Below are 15,775 nucleotides of genomic sequence, written 5' to 3'. Positions count from 1 at the left end.
ATTAATACCACGCGCCATAATTTTTCACCTTTTAATGTTTCTGATTGTGAGGGACAATAATCTTTTTTTTCTTTTCTTAATGGCACATAACAGAATGGTGCATCTCAGGGTGGCAGGCATCTTAGATACACTTAATTAATTAGTTAATGACTATCAGGTAATCCCGAGGCTCAGTGACGTCACCATGGGAACTGCCAATGAGGACGCGGTCCGCCCCTCCTCCTCTGCTCCTGCTCACAAGGACCCTGAGCTGCTGGACCTCCCATCGCTGCCCTGACCCTGCCATGGGCACCAGGCTCCTCTGCTGGGCGACCCTCTGTCTCCTGGGGGCAGGTGAGTCCTCAGCAAACCAAAAGCTCCTGTGTATGTGTGTGTGTGTGTGTTTGTGAGGGAGATTATTTCAATTATGTTCACCCTTACTGTTCTCAACTTCTGTCTCCACAGGTCACACAAAAGCTGGCGTCTCCCAGTCCCCCAGGCACAGGGTCACAGGGAGGGGCCAGAATGTCACTCTCAGGTGTGATCCAGTTTCTGATCACAATCGCCTTTATTGGTACCGACAGATGCTGGGGCAGGGCCTGGAGATTCTGACTTATTTTCAGAACAAAGATGCAGTAGACACGTCAGGGATGCCTGATGCTCGGTTCTCTGCTAAGAGGCCTCAGGGCTCGTCCTCCATCCTGGAGATCCAGCGAGTGGAGCCGGGGGACTCGGCCATGTACCTCTGCACCAGCAGCCTCGTCACAGTGGGACACAGCCACCTCCTTTCTGTTCACAAACCCCCATGTGCTCACCTCTCCTCACAGATCCCAGGAACTGCCAAATAAAGGAGTTACCCCTTCTCCCCTCATCAGGAGGAATGGGTGGGTTTGGGACTTCAGCGTTCTGGTAGTCGCAGGTCAGAAAATAATCTGGGTTGTAGTAATTTTTGTTTCAAGGTTTCTGAGATTCCTTTATACAGTTCAAGATTCTAAAACTGGGATTGAATATCAGACCTTAGTCTCAGGTATAGTGAAATATCCTCTAGCAAAACGATATAGTTTCAGCATATTTATAGTAAACTCCTCACACTGAGTGTCACTAACTCAGACCATGCCACACCCAGAGGGCAGCCAGCCAATGCGGAACGCTGTTAGGACCATCTGTCGCCACCAGCCTTAAAAATAAATAAATTAGAATCCTTAGCAACAATCGTCACTGAAATCAGTGATCGGGAAGGAACTGCCACCCACACTAAGGCACGTTAACATACGTCCATATATTGCTTTTTTATTTCCTGACAGTCCTGCAGTCATTCTGTGTTTAATTCCCTTCTTCTCTAGTCTGTTTTCTAAATAGACACTCAGCTTGGTTTTCATAAAGTATATCCCCACCTGAGAGGGTGTTAAAGGGGAGTGACTGAAAAAAGACCAGAATAAGAGTTATGTCAACCATTTCGGATTCTTTGAGGTTTCCTACTTACACTCCCACCAGCGGTATGTGAGACTTTCAGCTGGCACACACACTCTGTGGGTTACTTTTTCACTCTCTTAAGGGTTATCTTTTGATAAGCAGAAATTCTTAATCCAAAATCATTCCAATTTTCGCCCCTGCTTGGATTGCTTTTTGTATTCTGGGGTCTGGTTTAGGAAATCTTTGCCTGTTTCGAAATGACCATGTTTTCGTACATTATCTTCTCAATTCTTTTTATTTGAAACTATTACATTAAGATCCGTAATCCAACTGGAATTAATTGTCTATATATGACATGAGGAAGAGGTCAGCTTGTGGTTTTCCGTATGGTTATTCCATTGACCCAGTGTTACTTGTTGAAGAAGAGTACTTTTCTCACCACTGCAAAATATCATTTTTGCCATAAAGCCGTCCTTGCACACGCATGGGTCTGTTTCCTTGGCTCTCTAATCCGTCACATTGGTCTGCTTTGTTAGTTCTTGCACAAATAACATTATTTACTTATTTACTATATTCACTTATTAACTTACTATAGCTTTATAATCACTCTTGACATCTGGTAGTCTAAATTTCTTAATAAAGGGCATTTATGGAAAATCTACAGTTAGCAGAACATTTTTGCAGATAAACTATAAATTACAGGTGCATACCATAATCCCTAGATTAAACACTAAAAGTAGCACAAAGAAGGGCAAAATAGTCTTTTCAACCAATGGTGCTGGAAGAAAATGTATATCCATACGGAAAAATAATGAATCTCAACCCTTATCTCAGTCCGTAAACCAAGTGGTTACACTAAAGTCCATGGGCCAAATACGGCCTCCGCCTGTTATTATAGGGCTCAGAAACTAATAATAGCTTTTACATTTTTAAGTGGTTAAAATAATACAAAGAATAATATTTTGTGCCCGATGATAATTACAGGCAATTCAGACTTCAGTATCCATAAATAAAGTTTTGTTGGCCCATCGCCAAGCGCATTTATTTGCATATTATTTCTGGCTGCTTTTGTATGAAATGGCAAAGTTGGACAGTTGTGGCAGAAACCCCATGGGGCGCACAAAGCCAAATGCATTTACTGACTTTACAGAAGAAGTTGGCTGACCTTTGCCATAAACAAAAATTAACATGAAATGGATCAATATTCCCAATGATCTATAAAACGCCTGAAAGAAAATACAGCAGTCTCTGCATGACCTTGGAGGAGGCAAAGATTTCTAAAAGAGGATGAAAAGTGTTCTAATTAAAAAAAATAAAATTTTTCTTTATCAAAATTTTAAATGTTGTTCATCAAGATACTAAGAAGACTGTAGATACCTAGATAGATGAGAAAGAATGTGTATTCATAATATAAAGAATTCATACAAATCAATAATTAAAATGATAAGTAATTCAATTTTTTAAAAAAGATCAAAAGATTTAAACAGGGTATTCAAAACCAGAAGGTATGTAGGTGGGCAGATCCCTCTTTATGGAATTGGTGGGTTTCTTTCTCTCGCTGCTTGGAAGATTTTTTTGGCCAATGGAACTCCACTGTCAGCCTCTCCAGGGAGTCTCTGGTTAAAAGAGAAAACTTTGCCCAAGGCCCCACCTCCTTCCCAGAGCAGCTGGCATCTAATGACTGGCTGGTATCCCCTTTCCTAGAACACGGATTGAAGAGATTTCAAATTTTCATTCTCTTTTGGAAAAATCTTTGCTTCCTGCGTGCCTCACTACCACATGCAAAGGGTGAGCCCCAGACAGATGAACAGCAAATCAGCAAAAGCTGTGCCTTATCCTGGCCAAAGGGATCCTGACGCCTCGTTTAGACAGCACCCGGCCCGCTTGGGCCACGGCAATAGCGCTGCTGCACAACCGGCCACGTGAGGGCACTGTGGATCCACTGAGTGAGCGGCTGGGGAGGGGAGGGGCGAGGAGGAGCGGAGGGTTAAGGGAGAGACTGTCCTGGCTTGGTCCCCGGGTCAGGCAGATTATCTGATGAATCAGAGTTAGTGTTGGCATTTGAAGAGTCGCCCGTAATCTTCTCCCAGTGACAGACATGCAGGCGCGCTTGTTACAGCAGGGAGCCACGCACCCCACCCCCGCCCCGGCCAGGAGCCTCCCCTGGAGGCCGCATTTAGTGAAGAGTGTGATAAGGCTTCAGTGGGGCAGCCGGGATAATCCAGCCCAGCTGAAGGGCAAGGAGCACCTGTTCCGAGGGCAACAGGGAAGCTGTGGGGGATTGTCACCCGCCCAGCCCTGCCCAGCCTAGCTCAGCACAGGCAGCTCCCCTGCTCGGTGGGTGCCTGGACGGAACGGAAAGGACTGGATCAGCAGAGCCTGCCCAGGGGAGCCCACGAGGACAGGGACATCAGCACAGTGACATCATAGGTAAGCCCTCTAACCAGAGAAAAGGGAGGATCAAACAAACATCTCTCTCACCCTGGAGACCAGAGCCCCGAGTAGAGAAGCCCAGTCTGGTCCTGCCTGAGTCTGCCCGGGCCTTGGCTTCCCCGCTGTGTGGCCCTCGGTCTCCTGGGGGCAGATGAGTCCTGAGCTCAGGTGGGACAACCCCTGAACCCAAGATTTTGGCTGTGTCTCAGGCATCAGACCCCTTCCTGTGCTAGGTCTCCAGCTGCTGCCTCCTTCCTCTACAGGTTCAGTAGATCTTGGAAGCATTCAGTGCGAGACACCTAGTCAAAGGCAGTGGGCAGGGCTGTTCTGAAACACTGCCCCACCTCTGGACACAACAGTGTGTGCTGGAACCTGCAGGCTCTGGGCCAGGGCCCCCAGCTGAGTATTAGGAAAAGGCAGAGAGGGAGACAGAAGTAACATCCCTGATCGCTTCTCAGCTCGACAGTTCACTGACGGTAGTTCTGAGCTCCTTGGAGCTGGGAGACTCAGCTCGGGGCCTCTGTGCCAGCAGCCTGGGAGAGCCCTGCTGGGATGCTGGCTTTCTGTACTCAGACCTTCCTGGTCCAGCTGCACATGTGACAGGGAGAGGAAGGGGGGCCCTTAGCCAAGTTCCAGAGATGCTTCTAATTCTTTTCTAACACTCTCACTGCCCTGCTGAGCTCAAGCCAGAGCACTCCTGAATATAGGCCCCAGATTCCCTGAATAGCCCCACAGTTCCCAGCAAACAGCAGGAGCTCCTCCTCTGTGCTGGAGTGAAGGTTTACATTATGTGTCCTAATGAAAGACAGACGAGTATGTCCATTTGACAGATGAGAAAGTTCTCAGTATACCATAGTATAGACAGGACGCTGTAGCCCATGAACTTTCCAAATATTTCATATTTAAAGTATGAGAGGCAGGGCCCCACCTACATCCTCATGCTTCCGAAATCAACATTCTCCTGCAATTCCATGGTGTTTCCTGGACATTGGTCAATAAGATGGAGCACGCATCACACATCTTCTAGGACTTGTGACGTCAAGCCAGAGAATGTGATTCTCCTGTCCTAGTTCCACACAGAGTGGGGCCATGATAGCCCCTAATACAGGACCTAGTGACCAGGGGGGCTTCCAGTCTCTCAGAGGATTCAGCCATGGAAAGAGAAGCCCTCTGGGAATTTCAAGCAGAATGGAAGTAATACAGAGAATTAATGCTTCTAAACCATTGGTGGGTCTGGAGGAGGAAGGGTCTCCAAAGGCTGCAGCTGGCTCTCACCTTTGATCGGAAAATCTGAAATGGCTACTTCTGCCCAGGTCAGTAACTGCGGAAAACAGTTGAGAGTCACAGCTGTTAAATGCACAGTGTAGCCATTTACAGGCGGTAGGCACAGGCTTTTAGTGAACACAGACAATTTTAATTCACTCCTTTTAGGTGAAGTTCTAAGAAAATTCCTTTATTGCTCATGTCCTCTGTGCCATCTGCTTAAGTATATTATTTCAATTAGTTTTCTTAAGAACCGCTTGAGATAGAGCAACTTACCCACACTGCAGGTGAAAAAAAACATGATTGCTAGAGAGTTTAGATAATTTGCTAAAGTAGGCACAGCTAACAACGATCAGAGCTGAGACTCAAACTTACCTACGCTTTACATCACTCTGCTCATCTGTGTTCTGGTAGACGGACATCTTCAGAAAGGGAATGCTGACCTAAAAGTCCCTTTCAGAAACACTGCCTCTGACACAAATGATTGTCACAACATTTTTCACCTGGAAAGCTATGTGCTGAAGAGGAAGGAGTCCTGGCTTGGGGACCTTGGTCTCTTCTGCCATGGACTTTTCTGACCTGTCTTGAACTGGTGACTTGAAAAATATTTGGCTGAGTTTTCCCATTTGTAAACCGAGACGAATAATACGTGTCTGGTGGAGATTTTATGCAAGAAAATGAAACAAATAGCCTAATACAAAGTACAGGCTTAGAAACCCTAGCTCCCTGTTAACTCTCTGACGGATCGCTGGTCTAGCACGATTATTTACTACGTGCAATTCTGGGATCAAAGGCAGGCAGGGATAACTTTTGCCTGACTCACTTGTGTTCCAGACACAGAGTCATCTGCAATGCAAATACAGTCGTCTGATAATTTATGACCTGAAACTAACTACAAAGAATTGCCACTCAAAGGAAAATGAACATGGGAGCCATGGCAGCCCTTTCCGTGTGATATTAAGTCTGATAAGTAAGAAGGGGCGGCGCTTCTGGAAAACTGCAGCTTCAGAGCTAATAGGAGCCACGCAAAAGATGCGGTAGAAGGGCCAGGATCATTTGAAGGGCGGCCATCATGGAGCCTCTGGTGCCTTCAGTCACATCCTCACGTGGTCTGCGCCCATTCACCCCATGCTGAAAGCCCCCCTCCACGTGCATGCTGGGGATCCCTCTGCTTTCCGCTCCAGGGTCTTCTGTGCTGTCACAGGAGTCCTCTTGGCCTGTACACAGGGCAGCCAGAGCTACAAGGTGCTAGTGCTCCTGGTGGGACAGGAGCCAGGGGACGAAGGCGCCAATGTCTGCGCTCAGGGATGGTTCAGGGAGCCATACCCCATGCCTCTTGGGAGGTCCCAGTGGAATCCCTCTCCGGTTGCCCCAGCACAATCTCAGCATGGTGACTTTATCCTGGTTTTCCCCTTCCCTGTTTCATTCTCCCTTCTCTCTGACATGACCATCAGAAGACCCTTCTCTTTGGAAGAGACCGCCATTTTTCTTTTCTTCATACTGCCGTTCAGTCATTCAAAAAGGCTTATAACAACTTATATGAATGAGTCTTTCCCAGTTTATTTTGATTCTCAAGAGACTCACACGGTCTCTGCTCCCTTAAAGCTCTGAACCTACTTGCAATGAATCGAGTTGTTTATAGAAGTTGAGTTGGTCTTGACTCATTTTTTTCTTCAGTCATTCAATAAGCCCTTGTTAAATACAGAGTAGATTCAGGTTTTGTGGGGCCTAAACCTTATAAAATGCCACAGTACTCTTTGAAAAGGGCATTAGAAAAAACTTTTATAGTCTTGGAAAGGTTCTATGTGAGAAGGCTTGAACTTACTGTCCACTGAATTCATGGCCATTCCACTGTTCACTACTTACTGTGTGTGGGCACTGTTCCAGGTGCTTAGAAACACCAGTGCAAAAAACAAACAAAAACTCAAAAAACAGACAAAGCTTCTAGGTGAGGTGTACATTTTCAGTGATACAAATTTGTGACTTAATAATTAATTTAAAAATAAAAAGGAAGCATTCTTGGTAAAAGCTTATCTCCCTAAAAAATTAGGTAGTTGTTGAGAATACTAATATTATGGCTAGATCATACCTTATCATGAGAACAATTCTCAGCTGTCTGGGACTCCATGCACCCTACCCTAAGCTATGTGAATCCTTGCTGCAAAACTCCCTTTTTTTGGCACTGACCAGCCACAGGCAGTAGGCTGCTTTGCTGTGTGGCTCTTGGTCCCTGGGACCAAGTGAGTGTTGGGCATAGATGGGAAAGCCCTTCTGGGGTTTGCCAGGCCCCAGCCACAAGCCATCCCATGCGGTGCTACATCAGCCTCCTCCTTGTCTCTGATTTCGGGTTCCATGTCCTTGCTCACTTCTGTGTGATTATAGGAATTACCCAGCAAGATTACACTGAGATACGTAGTCACAGGAATAGGAGAGCCACACACACATACATGACCTAGATGTGAAGTAACAATAGGCTCTGATATTGGCTAGCTGTAAGTTCTGCATTATAGCGAATTTATGATTCAGTCAATTTTCTCCCATTTCGTGGGTGCAAGACCTTCCGAATGGAGACAGAACATTTCCCTGTGACCCCACAGGCACCAGGCATGTGTACCTCTGGGTAAATGTCTCATCCACCTTGCTAACGAGCCTCCTTTCTCTTTCACAGAGAACACGGTCACAGTCCTTAAGGGGTCCAGTCCTCTGAGGCCTCGTCTGACACAAGAGAAGACTTACCCCGGAGGATCTAAGGACCTGAACACAGATGGTGGGGCTCCCATGAAGGTAAACAATTCTTTAAATTCCAATGACTTTGACCTTGAGCTGAAAACTTTCTGAACATCAGGTAATTCCTTTTAAATGAAAAGATCAGTGTAGGCTGACATGCAATTATTCAGAGTTTAGGCAAAGAAAAAAAACTGGTGAAATTTTGAGCGATCACAAAAGGATCAGGACTGCCATGAAAATATTTCTTAGTCTACGGAAATATTATGAAAACTTTCACAGTATATAAATAAGGAATTGTATCACTATGCATAGAGGAACAAATTTCCTTACTAACAAGCAGGGGAGAAGGATATAGACTTAATAAGATTTCTTTTTTAAAGCAGATTTACAAATTCTTTCTGTTCTGAGCCGTTCAACTTTATATACATTATTGACTCATTGCTGTGGGGAAAGGGCGTGGCATCTAAGCTCTGCAGCTCAAACATGTGCCAAGGATAGTGACATCACTGAGTTAACGAGAACCCAAGTTCTATTTCCCCTCCAAGAGAACTGGAAGACATGACATTCTACCCTGGACCTGAAATGGTCACCAGGCTCTTTTTCTGTGCGGCTTCTTGTCTCCTGTGGACAGGTGAGTACGGTGGGCTTCCTCCCCTGGAATTCCCAAGACCTCAGTGCGAGCCTTCCTCCTGGGACGACAGTTTCAGGTTCTGTACCTTCCTATTACAGGGCAGGTGGAGGCTGGGATCACCCAGAGCCCAAGATACAAGATTGCAGTGATAGGAGAGACACTGACTCTGCAATGTCACCAGACTGATAACCACGACTATATGTACTGGTATCGACAAGACCTGGGACATGGGCTGAAGCTGATCTATTACACGTATGATGTTAACAAAACTGACAAAGGAGAAATCCCTGATGGATACAGTGTCTCGAGATCAAATATAGGGGATTTCCCGCTGACCCTGGAGTCTGTTGTCCCCTCCCGGACATCTGTGTACCTCTGTGCCAGCAGTAACTCCACAGCGCTGCACGGCTGCTTCCTCTCTGCACATAAAGGGTAGTTAGAAAGACTGACGGTTGGCCGCACTCAGGAGGCTTGGCCCAGCCCCCAGGAAGCTTCTATCTCCATCACAGTCCCAGAGCTCTTGCCAACACAGGGGCTGGACAACATTGGAAGATGTGACCCTCCGTGCTTAAGTCCACCTCACGCCAGTCTCAGCCTGACTGCAGGTCACCCTGACACCTCAGCTGGCTGGTTCTCTCTTCTGAGGTCTCTGCTTGCAGAAAGGAAAATGCATCTTTAGTTGAGATACGTGAAGACCCCCTGGATGACCCCAAAGCCCCCACATCCTTCTCTCCCAGGTGGGCTTCTGTTAGCTCTTCATCTGCTGCTTACCCCGCCTTCTACGAACCTGCAACTGGTCACAAACCTTCACTCACATGGTCTCTGCTCCTGGCTGCCTTTCTTCTTTAGGGCAATATTTCTTCTAAGGGGCACTAGCCCTTCCGGGTCCTATAATGTTTGCCTCTGTCTCTCCCTTCACCATCATCTTGTACCAGTTTCCCTGGCTTTCCCTGCTCCAGCCACACACATCTACATTTAGTTATTTGCTCCTCTGTGCCATGTTCTTTGCCCTGCTAGGATCTTTCTTATAGGCTGTTTCTTCTGCACTGAACATATACCTCTCGCCCTGTTTCTAGTTCTCTTCTCCATTCTTTACATGAAAATGTATTTCAGGTATACTTAATCTTTTTTTTTTATAGAAGTATAGTTGAATTAGAATGTTGTGCTAGTTTTAGGTATACAGCAAGTGATTCAGATATATATATGTATATTCTTTTTCAGATTCTCTTCCATTATAGGTTATTACAAGATATTCAATGTAGTTCCTGTGCCATACAGTAGGTCCTTGTTGTTTACCTGCTTTATTTTTTTAAACATTTTTTAATCATTTATAATCATTTTACAATGTTGTATCAAATTTCAGTGTTCAGCACAATTTTTCAGTTATACATGAACATATATATATTCATTGTCACATTTTTTTCTCTGTGAACTACCATAAGATCTTGTGTATAATCTTGTTTATCTATTCTACAATTTTGAAATCCCATTTATCCCTTCCCACCCTCCACCCCCTTGGCAACCACAAGTTTGTATTCTTTCTCTGTGAGTCTATTTCTGTTTTGTATTTATGCTTTGGTTTTTTGTTTTTGTTTTTGTTTTTTAGATTCCACATATGAGCTATCTCATATGGTATTTTTCTTTCTCGTTCTGGCTTACTTCACTTAGAATGACATTCTCCAGGAGCATCCATGTTGCTGCAAATGGCATTATGTTGTCAGTTTTTATGGCTGAGTAGTATTCCATTGTATAAATATACCACCTCTTCTTTATCCAGTCATCTGTTGATGGACATTTAGGCTGTTTCCATGTCTTGGCTATTGTAAATAATGCTGCTATGAACACTGATGTTCAGGTGTCATCCTGAAGTAGGGTTCCTTCTGGATATAAGCCCAGGAGCGGGATTCCTGGGTCATATGGTAAGTCTATTCCTAGTCTTTTGAGGGATCTCCATACTGTTTTCCACAGTGGCTGCACCAAACTGCATTCCCACCAGCAGTGTAGGAGGGTTCCCCTTTCTCCACAGCCTCTCCAGCATTTGTCATTTGTGGATTTTTGAATGATGGCCATTCTGACTGGTGTGAGGTGATACCTCATTGTAGTTTTGATTTGCATTTCTCTGATAATTAGTGATATTGAGCATTTTTTCATGTGCCTTTTGATCACTTGTATGTCTTCCTTGGAGAATTGCTTGTTTAGGTCTTCTGCCCATTTTTGGATTGGGTTGTTTATTTTTTTTTATTGAGTCATATGAGCTGCTTATATATTCTGGAGATCAAGCCTTTGTCGGTTTCATTGGCAAAAATGTTCTCCCATTCCCTAGGTTGTCTTTTTGTTTTACTTATGGTTTCCTTGTTTACCTGTTTTATATACAATAGTGTGTATCTGTTAATTTTAAACCCCTAATTTATCCCTCCCCAGGTATACCTAACTGTGAAGAGCAAAACTAAAATTTTACTGGAAGAAATTAAGAAAACATATTTTTAGGCATTCATCTGAGGAAGGATTTTCTTTTAGTGGCGACTCAAAAGAACACAGACTACAAAGACAAATATTCATAATATCAATTGCATTCATTAAAGTCTTGTACGTCAGAACACACCACAAAAAAATGGAAAAGTAAGGTGCAGCCTGGGAAAAGACATGAGGATGGCAAACAAATGATAAAGTATCAGAGTGACAGAGGCTGTTCATGGTCATCAAATCCCCGCAGCTCCTCCACGAGTCCCAGCCTCGCTCGTGGTTGGAGAGTTGGGAGCCTATGACCAGGTTCTGGGCAGTGGGATGTGTGTGAAAATTACGGAAGCCAGTTCCAAGCTTTGCCCTTTGAGGTGCCCTGTGGCGCTGTGTGGGGACCCCCAGGTATACTCCCATGTTTGGAGATTCGCTTAAGGGACTCACAGTATACGGCTTATAGGTGTAGTCATGGCGCAGGTTTCCTAGTGACAGAGTAAACATTCAGCGGCAGGTCATAAGGAACAAAGACACAGGTCGAGTCTTGAAGAATCTGTATACAGGCTTCCTCATGCTCTGCTCCTCCTGGGAGGGCTCCCACAGCGCTCACATTTCCCTCAGCAACGAAATTTATGCAGCAGCGTGAGTGTGATGCTTCTGCCAAGGGAGCCCCTTAGGGGCCAGTTTTTACTGGGAGCTGATCCCACAGGCACCCACCAGAAGGGAAACTAGTGTTCAGCGTTAACTGTGTTGATTGCACCAATGGTCTAGGCACAGTGAGACCCTCTTCTCAGGGAAGTTTCTGTCGGTGTGGGCAACTGTTCTCCAGCCCAGCTCCCACTGCCAGCCAAAAGCCAGGCTTGCAAGCGTAGCGTCCCAAGCACTGCATTCGCAGGCCTGCTATATTAACTTTTTTCTACATGGGCACCCTTCAACTCTTTTTTTTTTTTTTCCATGCCTTGGGGAATTTGGAAGGTACCCATTACCATTTGACTAATTAAAATGTGGAAGCAGCCTGGCTCACTGGGTCATAATTTGGTAAGCAACCACAGAGGGAGGCTCTGTTCCTGGCACACTGGACTTGGGGAATAGAAATTTACCGAGTTAAACCACTGGGATTTTAGGATTTGTTTTATTTTCTGCAGCAGAGCTGCCCTTGTCTGATAGACTTAGTATCTACAATGAATAAATAATTCTTATGAGTTAATAAGAAAAAGCAACCCAGTAAAAATGGTAGTACCTAATCTAGGTCATTCACAGAAGAGTCAACGTGAATTCTCACTGAACATGTGAATACATTCTCAACCTTACTTAGGCTCAAACTCTTGCAAACTGAAACAATAAGTTATGACTTCAAACTTACCAGCCTGGAAAATGTTCAAAAGAGTGACAGTCTGAAATCTGAGTAAAGAGACAGACTAGGGAGAACTCTTACAGTACAGAAGAGCATTGCCGCTCTATCAGAAAATGTTTTGCGGATATACTCGGACAGACAGCACTTCTGGATAAATTAACGAAATACTCCAGTTACTTAGGTTCCTTCCACTGTCTTTATTTAACAGCTGCACATAACCACGTTCTCTGTGTCAAGAGAGGCTGAGTGTTCTGAAGGGTAGTCAGAAGTTCACAAGCTTGGCGATGTTGGCTGAAGGTAAATGGAGGAAATAGAGCATGCATGCCAAGGTGTAGTTGGATGGTGTGTGTTAATTAGCATAATGAGAAGCAGATGCTTTTGCAACGAGGCTTATTGCTGCCTGCGGAGTTGAGGCAGAAGAGATGTGGCTTCGTCCCAGCATCCAGCATCTGGTTTGCAGATGTGGTGAGTGGCCAGGCGCATGTGAGGAATTAAACGGAGATGCTGCTCCCTTGATTGATGCAGGAGACTTCTGTTTGGCAGTGAAACTTGAACTGTGAAAGTGGAGCAAATCACCATGTGGATAATCTTCTGACCCTGCACGGGATGTAGACAGAGAAGAGCCAGGAGCCAGCCAAAGTCTCAGGGACCCATGAAATGGAAACCAGCTGCCTTGGGAGACCGTCAGGGAAACATCAGATACCCACGTGTACCTCAAATCTGCCCCACCCCAGTTGTGTGTCCTAGATGCTGTATAGGATGATGTCAGGGAAATGTAAGGTTGAGTAGACAATTCCAGGGGAGTAGACAATTCCAGACCATGTCTAGGCTGGTCTCAAACTGCTGGTGGTAATGCTGCAAAGATCCTTAATGAGAATCAGATCTCCCAGAATTCCCGCCTTTCCTCCCTTGAGCTTAAGGAGCCCCATCCCTGCCTCACTAGGATTTTTGTCTTGGATTTGTTCAGTTGTGCTGCCCAGGAAGCAGGTGAGGTCTGAGAACACCGGGCGAACTTCTTGCCTGGGATTGGCACTCACTCCTCAATTTCAAGCATTTTGTGTGTAGCCCAATAGGCGCCATCTCCAGCCACCCAGTGGCCACCCACCCTGAATGCTGCTATCACCCACAATGCTGAAACCCGGTCACACGGATGGGACACGCAGTGACACCTCAGTGTGAAGAAACTTCCCATCATGGAATGATTAAATGATCCGTAATAGAGAATTTACAGGGAAACGTGGTTCTGGAACTCTCCATCTAGGGGTCTGAAGTTGATAGCCTTGGCATGTAAGCCCTCGGTTTTGGAGACTCAGCAGAATATCTCTGAGAACCTGACTATACTGTTTCTGCCTCCCTGACACACATTTCCTTGTTTTGTTGTTTACATCAACTCTCAGGGCCTTCTCCAATCCTCCAGCTCTTTCTACCTCATCACTCAGACAATGAAAGGCAGTGTTTCATAACTAATGTTGCACCATTAAAAAAAAAAAAAAGAAAAAGAGTCTCAAACAACAAGGCAACAAGGTCCTACTGTATAGCACAGGGAACTATATTCAATATCTTATAATAGCCTATAATGAAAAAGAATATATTCAGATATATATATCTGAATCACTATGCTGTGCACCAGAAATTAACACCACATTGTAAACCAACTATACTTAAAGAAAAAAAAGCCAGATACTAACCACTGAAATTCAAATCCAATTGTAAGTTATGCTAGAGATTTAAACCCTTAAGGGTTTTTTTTTGTTTTGTTTTGTTTTTTGGTTTGGTTTATTTGGGGTTTTTTTATGATTCCAGATCTGTTCAATTTTGTATTTATTATCACTACATCCATCCCATTATTTTCAGGGATAAGAAAGTTCTCCACCTTCTCTCCTTCTTAAGATGATGTAAGACATAAGATGTTACATTGATGACCTTGAAGTACCGCCAGCACCGTGATGATGGCTTTGGTCATCACAATGCATCATGAAGATTAACGAATGCAAAGAGGAAACTTGTCTTTGACCTTCAGACGGAACAAAAGCTTCCAATTCAAATCTACACTCAGGGCATCATTTTATCCTTTTACCTTGAAGTGTGTCAGTCAGGTCAGTGTGCTTCTAGGTTAAATCTGTGGCAGTTCCCCAGCTTTCACCTTGTCTAAGCTCATGCGAGCAGGAGACTAGAGAACCTGGTGAAAGAGATGTTTCCAGAGAGAAGGGTGATTACAGGTAACACAAAGGGGTCGTTAGCCGATATCTCAAATTTGCATTGCCTTTGACAATCTAAGTAGAAACATCCAGCAGAGAGTTAGAAGATGGAGATGGGAGATCCAATCGCTCAGGCCCTGGAGCGATGCGTGAGGACACTTGGGTGAACTCACACTCAGTTGATGAACATGTTCAACAAGCTTCTAGGTACGTTTCAGTTAATAACATTTGGTTTCTAAGACTGTGGGCATCTGCAGAGACAGTGACGTCACCATGGGACCTGCCAATGAGGACGCGGTCCGCCCCTCCTCCTCTGCTCCTCTCACAAGGACCCTGAGCTGCTGGACCTCCCATCGCTGCCCTGACCCTGCCATGGGCACCAGGCTCCTCTGCTGGGCGACCCTCTGTCTCCTGGGGGCAGGTGAGTCCTGAGAACACCAAGCTCTCTGCATTTTATCTTTCCAGTGATTACTTCAACCACCTCCTTCTCCCATTTTCAAATTCTGTGTTCCCCTGACAACAGAACTCACAGAAGGTGGAGTCGCCCAGTCCCCCGGACATAAGATCACAGAGGAAAGACAGGCTGTGGCTTTGTGGTGTGATCCTATTTCTGGCCGCAGTTTCCTTCACTGGTACCGGCAGACCTTGGAACAGGACCTGGAGCTACTGATTCTCTTTGAGGAAACGGCAGGAATAAACGTTTTACAGTCGCCTAAGAATCGATTTTCTGCAGAGGGGCCCAGCGGAGCGAACTCCACTCTCAAGATCCAATCTGCCAGCAGCTTAGCCACAGCTTTGCAGGCACCCCTCCTTCCTGTGCACAAACCTCATGATCCTCCCTCTCTCTGGAGCTCCCGGCAGCTCGAGACAGAGGCCACCCCTTACTCCTCATCACACAAGGAGAAGAAGTGGGTTGGCAGAGACCAGCTATGACACATCCACAGGGAGGACACGTATGATTTCTTGAAACACGAGGGCTGACGTTGTTGTTTGAAAATAATCATGACTCAGGAATTAGAAGCACTTCGTGGTGGCAACTCAAGAATCCCAAACTGAAAGTACTTGTCACAGACTCAGCCCTCAGGGACCAGTGATGGCTGTTTTCCTATGAGAATACTCAGTCACAAATCACGTACAGCAAGCTTTAATGATACAGATGGTGATGCTATGAGCCTAGCAGCCGTGGCTGTCCCACTACAGTTTTTGTTTTTGTTTTTTTTTTACCAACTTAATGATTCAAGTTGATATCCTTCCATCTCTGGCTTCTCTGCTTTTACTCAGGAGGTTTTCTGCATCAAAGTCTCTGCAGAGAACATGTGTTTG

General features: G+C 45.2%; 1 gene segment (V, D, J or C); it reads left to right on the top strand.

The window, feature by feature from the left end:
* Nucleotides 1–284: 284 nt before the first annotated feature.
* LOC102544427 (T cell receptor beta variable 7-9-like) lies at nt 285–5,959 on the top strand. The segment is given in 4 exon segments: nt 285–333; nt 445–746; nt 4,250–4,390; nt 5,923–5,959. Coding segments are annotated over 4 exon segments (529 nt in total).
* The last annotated feature ends 9,816 nt before the right edge of the window (nt 5,960–15,775 follow it).

This window comes from Vicugna pacos, chromosome 7 (genome assembly GCF_048564905.1).
Source record: "Vicugna pacos chromosome 7, VicPac4, whole genome shotgun sequence".
In the NCBI taxonomy this organism is placed as follows: Eukaryota; Metazoa; Chordata; class Mammalia; order Artiodactyla; family Camelidae; genus Vicugna; species Vicugna pacos.
This window is presented reverse-complemented; position numbering and strand designations above follow the sequence as displayed.